At 45.7% G+C, this 20,362-nt stretch overlaps 1 protein-coding gene across 1 annotated transcript in view; it reads right to left on the bottom strand.

The window, feature by feature from the left end:
* Positions 1-1,048: 1,048 nt before the first annotated feature.
* Positions 1,049-20,362, bottom strand: part of TOPAZ1 (testis and ovary specific TOPAZ 1) — a 1,918,280-nt gene continuing 1,898,966 nt past the window's right edge. The window contains exons 19-20 of the mRNA XM_086942092.1: positions 17,230-17,413; positions 1,049-1,355 (exon numbers count right to left, since the gene is read on the bottom strand). Of these exons, the coding sequence (XP_086798218.1) occupies positions 1,145-1,355; positions 17,230-17,413 (395 nt within the window). The 3' untranslated portion in view covers positions 1,049-1,144. The remainder of the gene's footprint in view (positions 1,356-17,229; positions 17,414-20,362) is intronic.

The following is a 20,362-nucleotide window of genomic DNA, read 5'->3' as shown; positions in this document are numbered from 1 at the left end:
TAAAGGGCCAAAATGTGTAAAAAATGGGAGGGGGCAGTGTGAACCCTCCCTCCCCGAGTTTCTTTAGGCCCCGAGGACCCCATCACCAGGGCTTTTTGTTTGTTTGAACTAATGGCAGGGGGGCTGGGCAGCCCCTCGTCGCATGCCTTGTTAGGTCCTGGGGATCCCCATTTTGTTTCTTTTAAAGAGGAGGGGGTCCACTTGCGCCCGCAAGCCTAGGTAAACCTTGGAGACCCCATTACACCGTGGCCATTTCTTTTTTTTTTATTAAAGGGGAGGGGACCGCAAGGCCCCCTTCACTAGTCTTATTAGGCCCTGGGGACATTTTTTTCAAATAAAGGGAGTGGGGGGAAACACCCCCCACTCCCTGAGCCTTGTTAGAACCTAGGGACCACATACCCACTCCTTAAAATAAAGGGAGTGGGGCAGCGTGGCCCCCTCCCAGAGCCCAGTTAGGCCATGGGGACCCCATTCACCAGGGCCAGTATTAAAACAAAAAAGGAGGAGGAGGGCCGTGCAGCATGACTCTACCCCCCTATCAATAAAGATGGGTGCCCTGGTGCCCCAAAACTACTAAATGGATTTACACCAAATCACAAATGGACCAGGATCTAGCGTTCTGTCCAATTTGGTGTAAATCCACTCGGCAGTTTAGGTTGTAGCTGTGTCTAAAGTTCCTATGGAAAAAATAAGTGGAGAAAACATGTTTTGGGACCCTTTTTTCTTGGCCCCCGCTTGCGGATCACCCCGAAAATGTAACACTTTTTTGAAGACTCATGAACCAGCTAAAAGTTATTAATTCGCAACACAAAAAATGCATTTCCTTTGGAAATACGATCATAACAATAAGTATCCAGTGGTGACTCCCACTGGGTAATATATATATATATCACACGCACATATACACACAGACACATCTCATATATATGTAGATACACAATTATCCCTCTATCTATGTAACACAATTATCCCTCTATGTATACATGAAGCGTATATAACAGTGTTTAAATGCCAGTCTTTCACAAATAAATACTGGGTAAATACTATATACAGTGAGAACAATTTTTTATTGATTTTTCTTATTCTTGTTTGCAACAGTGATTAGAGTTCAACAATTCAAAAACATCTTAGTGAGAGTAACTTCTTAGACAAGCCAGACTTTGCAAGCCCACTTCATATTTTGCTCCAGCCACTTTATAGCAGTCCAGTGTTCCAAAACATAGACTTCTTCCATTGTGATGTTCATTGTTAAGTGCTTAATGAAAAGTTTTGGCGTAAAAAGGTGAACAGACTGCATAAGTCTCTTAACTGCTGCTTGATAGGCATCCTTGTTGCTCCTTGTGTCCTCCCCAAATCTGAAATAGAACACAATCCACATATGTAACAACTTTTGGTTGATAACAGATAAACGGTTATGCATGTTATAAGAGGCATGAGAAAATAATTACCATGACTGTTGTGGTAGTTTTCGAGGGACCATAAAGAGGGAATTGGTAGATGTGCTATGAAGAGCAATGGATTCTGCCTTCTTCACTTTAATGAGTAAGGAGGAGTCTGCTGACTGAGAAGGATACCTTAGGGAGGTACAGCAAGATAACAGGACACCACTTTCTCTTTGAGGAAAGAGAGTCTGCTTAATAGTTGGGATGAAGATGTTGATGTTGCCAGGTTAGCAGATTTTTTTGGGAAGGGTGGGAGCTGCAAAAAGAAGGCGATGGAGTTGCAGGAAGGAAGCAATAAGCTAGTTGGTGACATGGGCAGGAGTTCTGAGCTATGTGGGAAAGAATCTATTTTGTGTGGACAGGGTATAGCTGAAGGTGGCATGTGACTTTAAGAAGAGTTTAATTTCTGTGTGGGTGCCCCATGACTCCCTCAACTTTTGCACTGCTGGTACTGTACATAGGGAGAAAGGAACTCAGGGGTGGATCAGGAAGACACACATACCTAGGAATTTTCACTTTGGGACGCCACAGGTGGCAGAAAGAATTCCAGCTTTGCTCCAGTTGTCAACGGCAGTCTGATTATTTTGAATGGCTAAGTGAACAACAAATACACTGTGGAAGCCCTAGATCACAAATGTTTTTAATGATGAGTAAATTGCCAAGAAATGGAGTTCTAAGAAGGTAACATTTTGCACTGCTAGGAAAGGGGAGGAGAGCTAGCTATCCCTGGGAAAATAGCTGAGATGCTAGGTTCAAAGACTAGTCTTTGTGGACCATATGTCCCTTCACTACAGTGATCCACCCTTTAGCAACTCCCAGCTCACATTCCAAGCATGTGTTGTATAAAAATGCACCCGATAACAAAATCGCTGTATCAACTGGTCGGGGAGGCTGGTAAGGCCAGTTTGCATGGGAATCTGCACAGGATACCAATGTTGGATAACTACCTTCACATGTAGGTAACTTATTCTTTAACTGCTTTGGATTTTAACAGAATCACCTACCTGATGATGGTAACCTGAAGCTAGCTGTGAGATGGGCAAAGAGTAGCACTGCTTTTCGCATGGCAGTATTTGTCTTTTCATTAACATTCAAGCAGTAAAGCTTGCAGAACGTCCATGACTATATCCAGGAGGCTGCTTTGGTATAGATGGCCATCTTGAACAGGGTGTGATGCATTATAAGTAGACTTGCTAGGGACAGCACTCTGGAGGGTTGTCTAATACCCCTACAGATCTACTAAAGATTTTGGGTGGGGGTGGAGATTTGGTTTTTCCAGGTAACAGCCTGCTACCCACACCAACGAGGGATGTTTGGGCATGTTGTCCATATCAGCTCTATTACTCAATGTGGACTCGGCTTCAGCATTATTAAGAGTCAGAAAAGTAGCTTGTTGGGCTTTACTCCTTGTTGCTGACAACAGACCTTAACCTTTAAACTGCAATGAATAATTACCTAGGCTAGAGAAGAAATCAATAGATCACGGTAATTTCAGCAGAGACATTATGAAGAAAATCAAATGGTAGGAACATTTCTAGCCTGGTCGACCAAAGTAAAGCAGGAAGTTGCATCAATTATTGAACTTTTGGAGCCCAGGACAAGGACCATAGTGTCCAAGAAAGACATGATCGCAAAATGTTTTTTAGACCATTATAATGAGTTATACGCAACTAAATATATGGCCTCGAAAGAAGTAATACATCAATACTTCAACAATATAAATCTCTCACAGATATCAAGTACGCAGGCAGAAGAGATAGCAGCAGATATTTCAGCAGCAGAAATGCAGCAGGCCTTAGCCTCAATGCCTGGAGGGAAGGTCTGCCTTCCAACATAATTTTATAGGCCGTTTTCGGAAGAGTTAGTAAAAATCCTAGGGATGTCAATTCATATAGGCCAATTAGTTTGTAGAATTCAGACTAAAAGCTGGGCAAATCGATTAGTCTCAGTTGAACAGAAGGCCCACAAGCATCAGACTGGGTTTGTGGCAGGCAGGTCAATGTCATCCAATACGGGATATCTGGTCCAAGCACTTGACTTTTATTAATAATAATCAAACACCAGCGCTTATAATGATGGTCGACGCAGAGAAGGCGTCCGATCTGGTGAATTGGGATGCTCTCTTTTATGGGCTTGGAAGGGTTGTGATTCCTCTCTAGAGTATTAACATGATGCAGAATATATATCCAAGTCCCAGGCTCAGGTTTTTATAAATTCCAACCTAGCTGAAACGATCGATATAAACCAGGGAACCCAGCAGGGGTGTCCCATATCCCCCGTACTATTTACCTTTTTTATTGAACCTCTGGCCATTAGGATCCATGATAGATGGGAGATTAAAACACCAATAGCAGGAATGTCAAAATGTAAACTATTTGCAGATTATATTATTTTGTTTCTTAGACCAGAAAAACAAAATACTGATATGACATTGATAGAATTTGCACAGCTTGAATCAATTGGGGAGTAGAAAATCAACCATGTTGGTGATGGAGCCTCTGGCGATGCTCGTCCGACAGGACCCACTTATCCGGGGCTGGGCCTGGGACTCGAGCCAAGTGGACAAGATAGCCCAATACGTGGATGACGTGCTTCTCTATCTAGCGGACCCTGAAAGTTCTGGCCCACGGTGCTTGCAGGTCCTCTCGGATTTCGAGAGGGTCTCTGGACTTCGACTTAACGCGGCGAAGTCCATTCTGGTCCCACTGCACCCCTCCAGAGAGTGTTACGACTGGCAGTCGATTATCCCCCTCAGGAGGCACTCGGTCAAATACCTTGGCGTCTGGATAGCTCTTCTACCGGAGCTTGAATGGGCCCTGAACGTTACACCCTTGGCTGTCAGGATGAAGGCCGACCTCAAGAAGTGGCAGACCCTTCCCCTGAACCCCCTAGGCAGAAGTGTGCTCTTCAAAATTATGGTCCTCCCCCGTTTCCTTTACATACTGCAGAACATCACGGTCCACCTTCCAGGTAGTTGGTTTCATGAGCTCGACAGAGTCCCCACCCGGTTTCTCTGGGGAGGCGGGAGACCACGCGTATCCCTGGCACACTGTCGTATTCCCCCCTTCGACGGGGGTAAAGGGGTGACCAATCTTCACCTCTACTACCTGGCCACGAAACCTATTGTCATCCACGACTGGTATGCGGGCGGATGGTCCGACCCTGCCTATCGTGTGGAACTCACTGCGTTGGACTTTGCACAGGTCCAGGCGCTTCTGTATGGTAGTCCGGTGCCACAAGTGATGGCCCCGGTCACCAGGACGGTGTTTCTGGCCTGGCGCGCGGCCCTACGACACGTGGGATGAGACCGAAAACTCACTCGAGAAAACGCCGCTCTGGCATGGGTCCTAGTTGGGGGCGGTCTCGTCCTTACGGGGGTTTCGTAGGTGGGACCTTATTGGGGTCTCAATGCTCGGGGATGTCTGGGTGGGGGATCACATCCGTTCCTTCGCAGACCTGCAGCAGCGCCACGCTCTTCCCCACTCCCAACTTTATCGATATTTACAACTAAGACACGCCCTCTACATGCATGTCTCACCTCCTGTCTCCCTTCCAGAGTTCAGCCCGTTAGAGGCTCAGTGATGATGGGGGACCTGGGCAGAGGGGGAGTGTTCCGCATATACCGGTCCCTGGTCAATAATGATCCTGCTTCCCTAGATTGGCTTAGGGCCCGCTGGGAGGGTTGGCTGGGCCCCCTGGAGGAGGCAGACTGGAGGGATGCCCACATGGCGCCCAAAACCTTGACCACGTCCTCCAAGCTGCGCCTGGTCCAATTATACTACCTCCATTTGGCATACCTCACCCCGGCACGTCTATTCCAGGCCCGGTTGAGGCCCTCTTCAGCATGCCCACGGTGTGCCTCAGCCCCTGCCGATTTCTACCACATGGTGTGGTGTTGTCTGGTGCTGGCGCCGTTTTGGAGGGGGGTGGAGCTTGAGCTTACGCAGTCCTTGGGATGGGAGGTTCCACGCGATCCAATGCATATGCTGCTAGGGGTCTATGATGGCCTGGATGGCTCCAGGGTGGACAATAGTCTCTTGGGGACAGCTGTGGCGGTGGCCAAATGGGACATAGCAGCGCATTGGTCACAGGCTAAGGCCCCTACTGTGCAGAGATGTAGGAGGGGAGTGGACTGGTGCGGGATCCAGGGGGAGGCCCTATTTGAGGCTCGGGGATGTCCTGATTTATTCAACAAAGTGTGGGGTAAATGGTTTAATATGCTGCCACCATGATGACCTGTCTTTCTGTTAATCTATCTCACAATGTAACCACCATACTGACCGCTGTGTTATACTCTGATGGACCGACCTTATTTCTGTCTTCAATCAACCCTGTCATGTTCCCCTTAATGCTTATTGAACTGTAACCAATGAATTCCTCTGTTCTTATAAAACTAATAAAGCTGATTATAAAAAAAAAAAGAAAGAAAATCAACCATAATAAGACTGAAATTCTGTTGATTAATGTTTCTAGTGATTTTCTTCCAGATAGTCTAGAGCGGCAAACTCTTTCCCCAGACCCGATTTGATATTTGGTGATATATGTCACTAACCAGTACGTGAAATGTATAAATTAAATTATGAGGCGGCTCTGTAGAAAAAAATCAAAGGCCTACTTGATAAATGGTCACTTCTTCCCCTCACAATGATCGGCGCATATCCCTTATAAAGATGTTGATTTTACCTTTATTGATTTTTCTTTTTAGAAATGTTCCGATCAAAATCAGCATGGCTTATTTAAAAGAGTTAGAAACAATTTTTCAACAGCTCATTTGGAACAAAAAGGTGCCAAGGGTAAAATTCCCTGTACTCCAACTTGACATTAATTGTGTGTGTGTGTGAGGGTGGGGGGCGGGGGCAGGGGGGAGCGAGAAGATAAAATAATTCAGGAAGCAGGGTTGCAGATTCCAGATTATATAAAAACAGCAAAACTTCCCCAAAAAATTAGATACAAGACACAACAGGAGTTTTGTATTAGACTTCAGGCATTGTACTCCTTAAAGGCTCATTCTGCAGGGCACGAGTACTTGCAGCTTACCGAATGTAAAAGCTTAGGACTCCAAATTCAGAATAGCCATCTAAGGTTCTGGAAAGCTAATGGTTTTAAAGAACTGGTCTATTTTATAATTGGAGGGAGATGCATTAATTGACAGGAGGTCCAAGCTAGATGTGGAGACCGGAGTAAGCTTTTCTTTTATGGCTATCTTCAGATTATGCATCTATTGAATAAGTACACCTTCTATAGCCGCGCTCTTTAGAACCAAGCTAAGAGGGGTGGGGAATTGGTATTGACTTTTAAGGAGCCAAGGAGAGACCCTTTTGGTTAATAACTTTTTTAGAGAGGATCAAACAAGAAACACAATGTACTTTCTCATATCTTGAGTGGCAAGCTATTTTCAATTATGGCAGCAAGGCATTAAGAGCGGCAACTTTTAAAAGAATGTCCTTTTTATCACGCTGGATGTCGTATTATACTCCAAAAGCGCTCCATAAGATGCATCCAGAAGTTGAAAATAGATGCTTTAGCTGTCACCAATTAGGTGAGGGAGGCTGGCTGGCTTTATTTATTTATTTTATACATGCCTGATGTTAAAACAGTTCTGGGAGAAAGTTAGTGCTGTTCTTAGACTTGGCTTGCAGAGAAGATTGGAACCAAAGGTGGAAATTGCACTTTTTGGCTCAATAAGGCAGAGACAAATTCCGCCAATGTTTAGAGGGGAGGTAATATTTGCAGTTATTACCTCTTTGGTGGCACGCACCCTGATTCTCCAGAACTGGAGGACAACAAAAAGTACCAGCCTACCTAGAATTGCATATGAAAATGATTAGAACGAGAACATTTGAAGAGGCTTAAGCGAAAAGGACCTGAGCCATTAAAAGATATATTTCCATATTGAAATACATGGATTAGATATAGAGTCGGCAAGGGTAAGCGTGTCAAAGTGGTTTTATGTTAATCGATCCAAGCACAATCACACTTTGTTTGGGGAATATTTTGCTGCTAAGGGTTGAATATGAGCTGATGCACTTTATTAAGGGTTAGAACAACCTGGTTGGATGATAGGAAAATGCACTTTATGGGAGTTAAATATACAGCATTGTACTGATAGCATTTTATATTGCTTAAATGCTTTATTCATGCGTATTATCGAATATAAAAGATGGAATCTCAATGATGTTACACTTTAGACAACAATTGAATTGAGAGTAACAGTTTTTTGTTTAGGAAGATTCTAATATTTTTTAAATAATGGTGTTTACTGTGAAGTTGATTTTGTGTATAAGAGGAATGGTTTAATCTGTTTCTGCTCAAATAAAAAAAAAAAGTAAAAAAAAGGCATGTCAGAGCTGCCATTATCGCTAGTTTTTTTTTTTTTAATTCAAATCTTTTTTATTGAAGAACAAAGCTGAAAATAAAGACAATACAATGACTCTTCCAAGGTACAAATGAGCAGAATGATGGCACCAAGACACTTACAGTAATCAAATCAAGTCAAAGAGGAGATAAAAGAAAGATGGGAGAGAAAAGGAGAGGAGGAAAAAGAGAGAAGAGAAGAGAAGAGAGTAGAGAAGAGAGAGGACAGGTGTATCCACAGAGCGGTCATAACCAGTTTACCCAAACCTGGTTCGGCATGCATGTATTAGGAAGTATACAGTAAGCATATATGGTTGAACAGACTAAAATTCAATAACAATTCTATGGAACAAGTTGACCATTGAGATGTGCCTCATGGGGGTTCAAAGTGGCAGGATGACGCATCCAGGGATGACCAGAGTTTGTTGTTCGAAGGCTTCCAAGTGGCTGACTGTAGCGCAGGATTGTCTGCCCCTCTTAGAAAGGAAAGCCATTCCAGCCACATTTTAAAGTTGACTTCAGCAAAATTTTTCCACTTGTAAAGTATGACCTTGCACGCCAATGTTAACATGATATCAAGCAATTGTCTGTCATGATTCTCTGGCAATTGTTCCTCCAGAGGGCCCAGAATGACATATATAAATTCTTGAGTAGGAGTTATTCCAAATATCTGTTGGATATATGAAAATACTTTGTCCCAGAATGGACGCAATAGGGTACAGTTAAAAAGCATGTGTGCCAAGTCACCTGGCGCTTCTTGGCAGTTCCAACAATTAGGCGTGTCCCTCAGATTACATTTAAACAGTTTCTGAGGGGTCCAGAACACTCTGTTCAACAACATATATTTCGTTTGGCATAGGATCGGGGAAACCTTGTTTGTTAGTGCGGTGTTATGTATGACCTCCCAATCGATTACTATTCCCGTGGAGTTAGGCTCTGATTCCCACTTGATTTCGGATAACTTATGTGGCTTCTTGGGCAGGGGGAGGAGCAGTTTATATACTCTAGAAACAAAATGACCAGCATGGTACAGTAACCGGAGGCGGTTCACCAGCCAAGGCGGCTCTGTAGAAAGGAGACGCTTGGAGGTAGCAGCTTTCAATTTCAGGAATTGGTAAAATTCTATGTGAGGCAATTCAAATCTCTCCTGCAATATCGAAAAGGGTAGAGGCCTACCACTTTCATAGAGGTCATTCACTATATGTATACCCTTAGTCGCCCACAATTCCCAATAAAGGGTCTTCCCCTCTATCCTGAGCATAGGGTTATGCCATAATGAGAGTAGAGTAGATCTCTTGATCACCGAAGCAGTCTTATGGGATTGGTCAAGTCGGAGGAGTGCTCTTCTAGTATTTAGTAGAATGTATTTAGAGTGAGGTATGTGGGACAAATCCATGGTGAGGAGAGCCGAGAGGGGTGCACGCGCCATTAACGACTTTTCGATATTTAGCCACACTGGAGTGTAGGATGTATCATCAACTAGCCAAAGGGCCCCTTGTTTACAGAGGAAGGCTGTTTGGTAGTTCCTGAACGAGGGCAGGCCCAGGCCGCCTTTGTCTTTTGCTAACTGCAGCTTTTTTAGTGATATCCTGGCTTTTTTCCCTCGCCACAGGAACTCACCGAACAACCTGTCCACCTTCTTGATGAATTCTTCTGAAAAAGTCATAGGGAGCATGCAGGCTAGATAGTTAACTAGGGGCGTGCACATCATTTTAAGGGTCTCAGCCCTACCCCACCAGGATAGATATTTTGGTGACCAGCTATCTAGCAATGTGGATATCTTTTTTAAAGTTAAGTCCTCATTTAGCTTCAGAGTCGTAATCAAATCCCTTTCAAAGTCTAAGCCCAGATATTTAAAAGCTTTCGGTTGCCAGGTAAGGCCAGAGGAGCCTAGAATGTCTTTACTCCCGATATTGTTTAACAATTTGACTTCTGTTTTGTCCTTATTCAGTTTATATCCTGAAACTCTAGAGAACCCCTCGACTGTGTCCATCAAGGCCGGGATAGCCTCGTCGGCTTTTTCCGTTAAGATCAGCACATCATCGGCGTAGGCCGTCAATTTTACAGTGCAGTCATCAAATGGGATACCAGCGATTGCTTTGTTATGTCTAATATGCCACAAAAAGGGTTCTATTGCCAGTAAGAACAAAGATGGTGATAGTGGGCAACCTTGCCTCGTCCCTTGTTTCAAGCAGAAAGGGGATGAGAAGGAGCCACCTGCTCTGACTTTTGCAGTGGGGCCGGCGTACAGAGCCATTACGAGTTTAGTGAATGTTTCTCCTAAGTTAAAATGGTGTAACACCGCCTTAAGGAAGGACCAGTCCACCTTGTCGAATGCTTTTTCTGCATCCAGCGTGACAGCTACCGTGGGAGTATTCAGAAGTTTTGCTTTTTCTAGGGCATGGGCTAACACCCTGGTGTTATCACTAGACAGTCTATGTTTTAGGAAGCCCGCTTGAGATGGGTGTACAAGAGTGGGGAGGACCTTTTGTAAGCGAGCTGATAGAACCATGGCCAACAATTTACAATCCAAATTAATCAGGGAAATCGGTCTATAGTTTTTTGGTAGCGACGGGTCTTTGCCGTCCTTTGGGAGAACTGCAATAGTCGCTTCTGCTAACGTACCCCTCACTTCCCCCGACTCAGTAAATTCGTGGAAGAGGCTCAGAAGAGGGTCAACCAAGTCTGATTGAAAGGTTTTGTAAAATTTGGCAGTAAAGCCATCCGGGCCCGGTGCCTTCCCACATTTCAGTCCCCTAATTGCCTTTTCCACCTCAGTAGCCGAGATCGGCTCATTAAGACTGAGTTGTTCTTCAGGCTTTAACTTTGGTAATACACACTCCTGAAGATATTCTTGAATTTTGTCTTCATCCACCAATTCGTTTTTGGCGTATAAGTCCTTATAGAAGTCTTTAAAGACTTCGGTTATTTTTTGGGGATCAGAGTGAGTAACTCCCGCCGAGTCCTTGATAACATTAATAGCATTCCTTTGGACCTTAAATTTCAAATATGCCGCTAGGCTCTTGCCGGCTTTATTAGATTCACATAGCTTGAACCTTCGCTTTCTGTCTAGCCACACCCCCGCCCTTTCGCTTACTAGTTTGTTATATTCGTATTTTTTGTTGGTCATGGTATTAAATGTCTCCCGGTCTCTCGTCATTTGGTGTTTGTTCTCTAGGATGGCTATTTCCGTCTCTAACCCTTCTAGCTTTGCATTACAATCTCTGTTCATTGCTGAACGAATTTTGATACACACACCCCTAATTGTACTTTTCAAAGCCTCCCAACGTACTAGGTCCGAAGTGTCCCCTTTCGCATTAATCTCCAAATAAGACCTAATGGCTGATAGAATTTGAGTTCTGTTTTGTTCTTTACTCAAGATTTCCTCATTGAGTCTACAGGACGTTTGTTTAGGGGACGGTTTAATGTTAGTGATGGATAGAGATATGCATGAGTGGTCTGATAGAACCCTAGGTTCAATTGAAGTATCCTCTATCCTTGCAACGCCATTTTGTGTAATGAATATGAAATCAATGCGGGAGAACGAATCGTGAGGGGAAGAGTAGAAAGTATAGTCCCTATCAGTAGGGTTTTGTATTCTCCATGTGTCAATTAAGTGAAATTGTTGGCATAATTTGACAAATGCATTATGTGATCTGCTTGGTTTGAATACACATTTTGAGTCCCTGTCTAAGGCCGGGTCAAATGGAAGATTGAAATCACCCCCAAGGATATGCACCGCCGTATCAGGTATCGTTGCAATCTGTTTGGCTAAGTCTCGCCAAAATTCTAAGTCATTAATATTAGGTGCATAAACGTTAGTGACAAAGAATTCTGTATTATCTTTGGATAGTTTCACTGTGACCCAACGACCCTTTTCATCTGATGAGGAAGACAGTAATTCTACCTTGGACTTTCTTGACAATAGTACCAGAACACCATTCTTTCTTCCAACTGCACCAGAACCGACAACCTCTGAATAAAACTTATTGCGCAGAGTGTAAAATTGTTTAACATCTAGTTTGGTCTCTTGCAGCAGTACAATGTCTCCCTTCTGTCTGCGCACATAGTCTAATATCTTTTGTTTTTTAACGGGCTGATTTAAACCTTTAACATTCATAGACAGAATCTTTAATCGATCAAGTGACGTTGTCCCGAGCGGAGTGGAAAGTGTTGTTACTGACATTTATAGCAGTGTAGGTATCATGAGTGCCCCACGAGAGCCCTGGAAATACATGTTACACAGCGCATAATGGAAGGAACACATTGCTTTGCCCCCTATGGAGTATAACAGGCGGAGACCATGGTCCATCATCTGGGCGCCCAGGGATGGGGCATGGCTAGTCTGGGTACCGGTATACAAATACAACATATGCATGATACAGCTTGTCCAGATAAGAGCAAAGAGACAGGTCAGAGGGGAAAGAAAAAGCAAGGAAAAGAGAAGAGGAAAGGAATAAGAGGGAGAGAGAAAGGAAAGTACAAAAAATGTAAACCATAGAACATAACACCCACCCCCCCCAACACCCCACATCCCCCCACCCCACCCTCCCCAACTGTAATACAGAAGCATGGCGACGTGAGGAAAACCGCAGTAACCCTCCCGTCTAGAACTAGTCATGTATAAACATTTGGAACAGCTATGCACAACGTAGAGTGCCGATAAACATTATGCAACATTATGCAAACAGTGTAATATTGGAGTGATGTGGCAGAACTAACTTAGGTATAGTAACACGCTCCTTCTGCACATTTTTGTTAATTCAGAAACAAACCAATATACCTACATTATATCTGTCAAAGTGGTGCTGTCGAACAGAAATTTGACAATATAGCCACACAGCCTATTGGAAGGTATTATAGCTTCATACCCTCAGCATAGGGCCCCTAATGGTTATTGGTATCTAGGTTTATGCGTCAGCGGTGAAGAACCTAGTCAAAAACGAAAACCTGCCAGTAATCGTTCCTTAAACAAAGAGCCCCAGCACGGCCAGTCCGAAACCAGTCTAATCTGATCAATCCTGCCAATGCACCGGGTTTTGGATTCATTCATACACGACTTAACACATCTTACACCGGTATCTTCCTCATTCTAATCAAACAGGGCAGACCAGCTACAATCAAAAAGTTTAGATCATTAGCAACAGGCCACGTCAGGTACAACCTAGGGAGATAAAGTGAGGAGACTCCAGGACCTTAGTTCAGATCTTCGGGCCACCTTTCAGGCAGCGTAGAGTTCTCGGTGCAACGAGGCATCCGTCAACTTGAAACCTTATAGAACGGTGGACTTGCAATTTGAAAAGCTTGTTGGGCTTTGTGGAATTAACATAGCAGAGATATCCTAGTGAGAGCACTAAACCTCAGATGTGGTCATCTGTAACCTGACGCCGAGGCCGAGGCTGCTTGACCTTCTGGGTTATTAGTTTCCATATCGCGTTCCATGTCCCGTTCTTCCACGTCTTCAAGCATACGTCTGAGTTTCCTGGGGTCCGTGAAGTAGGAAGACGAACCACGTATTGTCACCCTGTACTTTGCTGGGCCCACAAAGCCATATTGATATCCCTTCGTTGACAGTTGTTGGCGTAGCGCAAGGAAGGCCTTCCTTATTTCTACGGTTTCCTTACTGTAGTCTTGAGAAATGTAGACCTTGGTATCCTTCCACAAAATATGATTGTGTTTCCTCACGAAGGCCAGGATTTGCTCAACATGTTGGTAGCGTAACGGTTTACATACGATGGGCCTTGGTCCTCTCTGTGTCTTAGTGATTCTCCCTGGTACTCTGTGTGCCCTATCGAATTCAAGAGGGTTGGTGAAAGTCAGGTTCGTGGCTTTAGTGAACCATGATTCCAAAAATTGAATGCATGAGCCTTCCGACTCCTCGGACCCTTCCGGAATTCCAAAGATGCGTAGGTTCCCCCTCCTATTCCTATCTTCCAACTCGGCCAGTCGTCTAGTTGTCTGGTCACAGGAGATGTGTAGGTGCTTCAGAGCCTTGGTGGTTTCAACCTCTATGTCCTCCAGGCGGCTGATTCGGGATTCGGTTTCTGTTAGGCGCGCATTAGTATCTCTGATGTCTTGACGGATTGCTACCACTTCCTCCTTAGTGGCTTTGGCTAGGTCCTTCACTTCATCTAGCCTATTCAGTATCATGTCAAGTGCGTCCGGGGTAACTTTCTTTGGCTTATTTGGCGATCCCGGGTTCGAGTGATCCGATTTAAGTCTTTTAAGGGTACCCTGGTCTTTGGTATCCATCCTGATTACTAGAGCCTCTTCTGAGTAGCTAATATCGTGGAGTAGAGTATACAACAGAAGTCCATACAAGAGGATAGCCAGCTAGATCTCAGTACACTGGGAGCACGTCATAGATAGAATTTTAGGTACAGGGCACCACATTCATATATTCCAAAGGCGCACGGTGTGTGTACAATGACCTTGGAAACTAACTGCAAGGACAACACTATCATTGAGGGGTACACCACATGTGGGTTGCTGTGTAATAAAAAGAGAGCCGAGTTGTAGGCACTTGACAGCCTTCGAGGCAGTACTGGTATAGTAGGGAGCCGAGTGTCGTTTGGTGGCAAGCAATCCAGGCATTCAGCGCAGCAGCTTCAAACCCCCATCATCAGCTGGCAGCCAGCATGAGCAGAGCACTGATCGAGCGTTTGGTGAGTTCATACAGTCTAATGGCCGATAATGCAGGCATGCATCTTAGTCACATTAGATTCACCTGGCCAAAATAGAAATGAGCGCATATTTTCCTCACTGTAGGGGTGGGTGCCAGAATCGCTCCCCTGGTGTTTTATGCAGGCTAATTTGGGCAGATTTAATGGGTAGAGTCACTTTGCCTCGGTTCCAGAGCATTACCGAGTGGCGGCCGCCATCTTGGTAAAGGCGGAGGAAGCCCCCGGCATGGCTGATCTTACTGTACTCACGCGGCCGGTCATTCTGCCTTCCATTCAGGTGAGCGCTCCTTCGTGGGCTCTTTTCCTTCTGTCCCAGGTCCCTTCGCCATGTCAGGCTCGCTGCATCGCTTGTGCCGGGGTTCACTGCTCGCTCCGCGTTGTCCCCTCACCACGCACTACTGCCATGTGCGTCCGGAGCTCCGTTTGGCACAGTTCACGATCCGCTGCAGCTGCGGACACGCGGGGCAGCTCCTTACATTCAGGAAGTGTTCCGGTTCCTGAATATATGCTCACATCTCCCCTGCAGAGCCGAAAAAGCGTTCCAAAGCTGGTTGTAGAAGCTCGCGACGGGAGGAGAGACGCACTAAGCTGCCATCTCCCTCGGCGTCCAAGCCACGCCCCCATTATCGCTAGTTTTTAATTAGTTTTTGATACAAACCCCGTGAGACTGTGATATGACATACTATTGGAGCACAGGGGAAACAGCATACTTTGAGTATCCTGTATGCTGACACCTATATCTGAAGTGGAATTGCTTTTCACAACATATCGGCACTAAAGGTAGGAATCGTGAGACAAATGTATCATACTTGATCATCAATGGTCAAAAGGCCTTTTTCCTGTTGACTGCTCTTATTGGTTTTGTTGCCAAAAGCCTATTAACTAGGAGTTGAATCGTTCTTTCACATACCTTCTAATGAAAGAGGATAAAGGTCAAATAATGCAAGAGACACATTATTTGGTAGTGGGTGTCATATTCAACTCTACTTTACATTTTTAGTAATGGGTTAAACTAACAAATAAGCATTCCACTTTCTCCATACCAAATACTCAGTGCTTACTTCACGTGTTACAATTAATCTTTTACAACTTAAATACATCATCTTATATTAGATCTTATGGATGTGTACACTGTATATGGTTTGTTGCATATCTTTCTACAACTTTTGACAAATCTTTTGTGTTATAGTTTACCCCCAGTGTTTTCCCTATGTACTCATAAAAAGACATTTCAGAGGATTTTGAAAAGCAGCAATTTCCCTCTTTCTCCCTGCATCAAATACCTCAAATTCCTTGGTTTCCTACCACTCCACATGAATGAGTAACAGATAATTACATGTTTTCTAAGCTCTTGTTTGGGGATTACCACTGAAATAAATACAGCGACCTAGGAATAATATTCATTAATTATGTTGAACCAGTTCCTAGCCATAATATAAACAGAGGTTGCCATTTATTGATAAATGTTTTGATATTTTCATCTGAAGATGGGTAACTTGCCTTAGACATTCCTTGGATCGTAGGAGTTATAAATGGTTTTCAACTTTGGTGAGACGTTATTAAGGGTGGTGAAGGTTTTTTAGGGAGCAGAGTTTTATAGGGAATGAGGGGTCAGGGACGGGTGGAGTGTAGGGATGGTGAGAGAAGTTGGGGTTAGATGTAGTGTGGGGGTGGTGAGGGTTTTTTAGGTGTTAGGGATGGGTGAAGTTTAGTGGTTGTGGGTGACGTTTTGGTGGTGATAGTTTTCAGGGTTAAGGCATAGGGAGAGCTAAGGAGTGGCAAGTGATTTTTAGGGATCAGGGATCAGATTTTAAAGCATCTGAACGACCTGTTTTTTATATATAAATTTGAACTAATGACCCAGACAAAAGAGCACTGTATTAAAATGCCCTGAAAAAAATGAATAGTATCAAATGACACGCAACTACTATGAATATGCCTTGATAACTTATCTTATCCCTTGCTAATCAGCATTCAAGTACTCCCAGGATTGAACTATATGATCATTTATTCCAATTTATTGAGATTTACTTAATATCAGGAGACGGCACCATACATTTCCAGGAACACTAGAACCTCTTTGGTGGTCTAAGCCCGATTCCCAATGTCAATAAGATGCTATCTGCCTATAAGTGTATCTCATGGGATGATCTGCCTAAGAGCATCCCCTCTACCTTGTCAACTCACCTTATTTTCTGTGGTATGCACTCCAATGAAAAGGCTCAAAGGGGAGGGGAAAAGCCCTGATTCTTTCCTCTGATTCGGGAAAAAGCAAACAATCTTTAACTATTTACAAATATCCTAGCCAGATGGTCTGCATAACTGGCCCATCAGTACTTCTGTATTTTTTTATTAGAGTTTTATATAGCTCGAACTTGACCCGAATCGGGGGTCAGAGCGCTTTATATAGCACCAGTTGCATTACATGAGGACACATTCATTTTTGTTAGGCAGGGGGAGATTAAGTGATTTGACCAGAATCACAGGATGTTCAGCGTCACTGCAGAGACTCAAACCCTGTTCCCCAGATTCAAGGTTGACCGCCCTAGCCGTTAGGCCAATTCCTCTCCCCAAATTCCTCTGTGTTAATCATCCGCAGCCTAGTATTTTCATTTTACCTAAGCATTTTTAAAACAATACTGCTTCCTTCATGAACAATAATTACAAATGCAAATACAAAAAAGTGAATCAATAAGAAATAACACCACACAGGATACAAATGCAAACCCTAAAAAAGGTGCAATCCTCACCTTTTCAGGACAAGCTGCAGTTTCTGTCTGGAGCCACTTGGGCTTTGAATGCTGCCAGCATTCGAGACCATAAACATCTCAATGGCCAGAACCATCTCTATCTCGGACATAAATGAGGGAATAAGCAAAATCTTATTATAAAGGTTTCCTTCAGGTGCAGGGTAACACCCCTTCGTTAGGGCATCTAAAAAAAGGATAAATTATTAAAATGGGTCATTCTCTGTTACAAAAATGTATACACAAGAAATAAAAGGTAATCAAATAAATGAACACATTTTTAATAAACATGCACAATACATACCATTTGATTTTCCTAGTCACATGAACATTAGGGGTCAAGTTCATTGTAGTTCGACAGGGGTCAACCAATCAGGACATCACTAGGCCATCATAGTCCCACAACATTGTCAGCAGAGGTCAGACCCGGGACCAGGGTTCAATTCCCGACGCGGCAGGGTCTTGAGCTCAAATGTCCACGGACTCGATAATTCTCGCTTCGGTGCCTGACCTAATCATGGGTTCACACTCTGCAACTCTGGGCATTAAGCTTGCTTAATCTCCACATTGGCCCCCCAAGGCGGGATGCCTGGCTTTCACCTTGGGGATGCACTGTAGGGGCTATCTCACAGGGAAAAGCCAGGACGGGTTCCCAAGGCAAGCGCCGAGATACCTCCCCCAGGTGATCGAGCGCTATATAAGAACATTCAACAACAACAACAACTTTCTTCCTCTTTCTTTTCTGCTCCTTTCATCCACAAGGTAAGGGCAGCATTTGAGCCATTTCTTTATACTGTATTTATTTTCTTTATGTATCTACAAACGTTTGCCTAACAATTTTGCCTTCACGGGCCCCTTTCAGCCCGCGGAGGAGCGCTCGCCCCGAGGGCGCAGGCAGCCGTTAGCGCGTGTGGGAATTCTTCCATTAAGCACTCAGTCACCTCATGCGCAGGGATCATGGCCGGGTCCGGTGCACCCCACTTACCTCGGGCGTCGCCGGCAGGGCCCGGATACGAAAGACCCGCGGTCGGACTGGAGGAAGGTGGGGGCTCGGCTTTGACAGACTCCGCTGCTGCGCCTGGACTGTGTAAGGAGGAAGAGCGGCCCCGCCCGTCAGGCCCGACCCCTTTTATTATAATGAGCCGCCTCTGCCAGTCGCGTAGAAGTAGTAAACTTGCACCGGCCCCTTTCATGAGCGCTGCTGGCCGTACAAACGCTGGAATTAACCGCCACGCCGATAGTCCAAAGTACGCCCACTCTTCGAGCAGTGCCAGCCCGCAAGTAAGTGGGTCTTTCAGCAGGCTGGCGTCCCTAGCCGTGGAGATGGCTCTCAGTGGAAGTGTATCCCTGTCCTTCACCAGCGGCTGCCGTCAGCCTGATGCCCTTGTGGGGCTGCGCCTGTGCACGCAAACAGCAGATTTTCTACTGCCCTCCCTTGGTGCTGTGACTGCGTCCCCCCTCCGACCCCAGTTAATGGAACTCTGCTCTCATGGTTTTTGGGTCCTGACCTGGGTGCATCTTGCCATTTTGAGATGGTTTCAATTGATGCCCATGACCCGGGTCCGCCATTTTGTGGATTCATTCCTTTGGTCCATTGGATTCCATCCTGCCGACCTTCAGTCATTTCTCTTTTGCTAGCCTGCCTTATCTCTTTCTCCCCCTCAGGTCCGCCTCTCTCCTCTCACCATTAGCAAGATGGCCGCAAGGAGGGAGCTACTGGGATAAGCTCCGGGTCAAGGGATCACAGTTAGTGAAAATCCCGAACGGAGCAACCCCCCCGAACCCCCTCCTACGAACGGCACGGCTAGCACCGGGCCCCTCAAGCGATCCTGAACCCTGTAACCCTCACAAAACACGGGGGTAGATGGCATAGGGGTCGGCGCAGCCAACACGGTTGACCAGGTCCCAAACCCACCGGAACCCCCCACGAGAAGGTAACCGGAGCGTCCCCCTTCTTAAAGCAGCCCCACCAAAGGGGGCAACCAAGATTGGCACTCACCTGAGATGGGGAAAGGTGGCAAAGCGACCCGCAGAAGCCGCATTAGGGCTCGCAGCTCCTAGAAAGTCACGAGCTGCGGCGGAACCGGATTCTTTCGCCCAACAACCATCAAAGGCTCAGTGGTGGTAGCAGTCTAAGTGCCGACCTCAATGAGCAGCAGAACCTGAAGAGGAGACCCCTTTGCAAGAAAGCGCTGGCCACATCGTCGGACCTGCGTTGCTACGCTTCTCGCCACTGGGGTTGCCTGCCCCCAAAATGGCCACCCGCTAGCCTCAACCAGACAAAAGTGAGGACATCCAGGCTGGAACTGACCCAAAAGCCGCCAGCCTCGGGTCGAGGACTCACGCGACGACCTAAAGGGGTGCCAAAATCAATGTTACTCCTGAAGACTTCGAGCACCAGCTCGCTTCTCGACAAGTGGGCCGCCTGACCCTAAAAAGGCCGCCGTGCTCAGACATTAACTGCTCAATCAAGGAGCAAAAGTCACGAGCTGCGGCGGAATCGGATCCTTCCGCCCAACAACCAGCGAAGGTTCAGCGGAGGTCGCAGTCAAAGCGCCGACCTCAACGAGGAGCAGAACCTGAAGCGGAGACCCCTTTGCAAGAAAGCGCTGGCCACATCGTTGGTCCTGCATTGCGCTTCTCGCCACAGGGGTTGCCTGCCCCCAAAATGGCCGCCCGCTAGCCTCAACCAGACAAAAGTGAGGACACCCAGGCTAGAACTGACTCAATAGCCGCCAGCCTCGGGTCGAGGAGAAAGGACCTATGCGACGACCTAAAGGGGTGCCAAAATCAATGTTACTCCTGAAGATTTCGAGAACCAGGTCGCTTCTCGGCAAGTGGGCCAACTGACCCTAAAATGGCTGCCATGCTTAGACATTAACTGCTCAATCAAGGAGAACGAGGCTCACTGATGCCCCCCTCTAACGTCTAGGTGGCCAGAGCGACCCCCCCCTCCCGCGTGGCCAGAGCGACCCCCCCGCGTGGCCGAAGCGATCCCCGGGCGACAAGCGAAAGAGGCGTAATCGAGGCACCCCCAAAGGTTACCTAGCCCCAGCTCACACCTCTACGAGGGGGCTGCCTGACCCCAATATGGCAGCCATCTAAAATCAATGACTCCTAAATCGAGGAGATGGGG

This window comes from Lissotriton vulgaris, chromosome 10 (genome assembly GCF_964263255.1).
Source record: "Lissotriton vulgaris chromosome 10, aLisVul1.2, whole genome shotgun sequence".
NCBI lineage: Eukaryota > Metazoa > Chordata > Amphibia > Caudata > Salamandridae > Lissotriton > Lissotriton vulgaris.
This window is presented reverse-complemented; position numbering and strand designations above follow the sequence as displayed.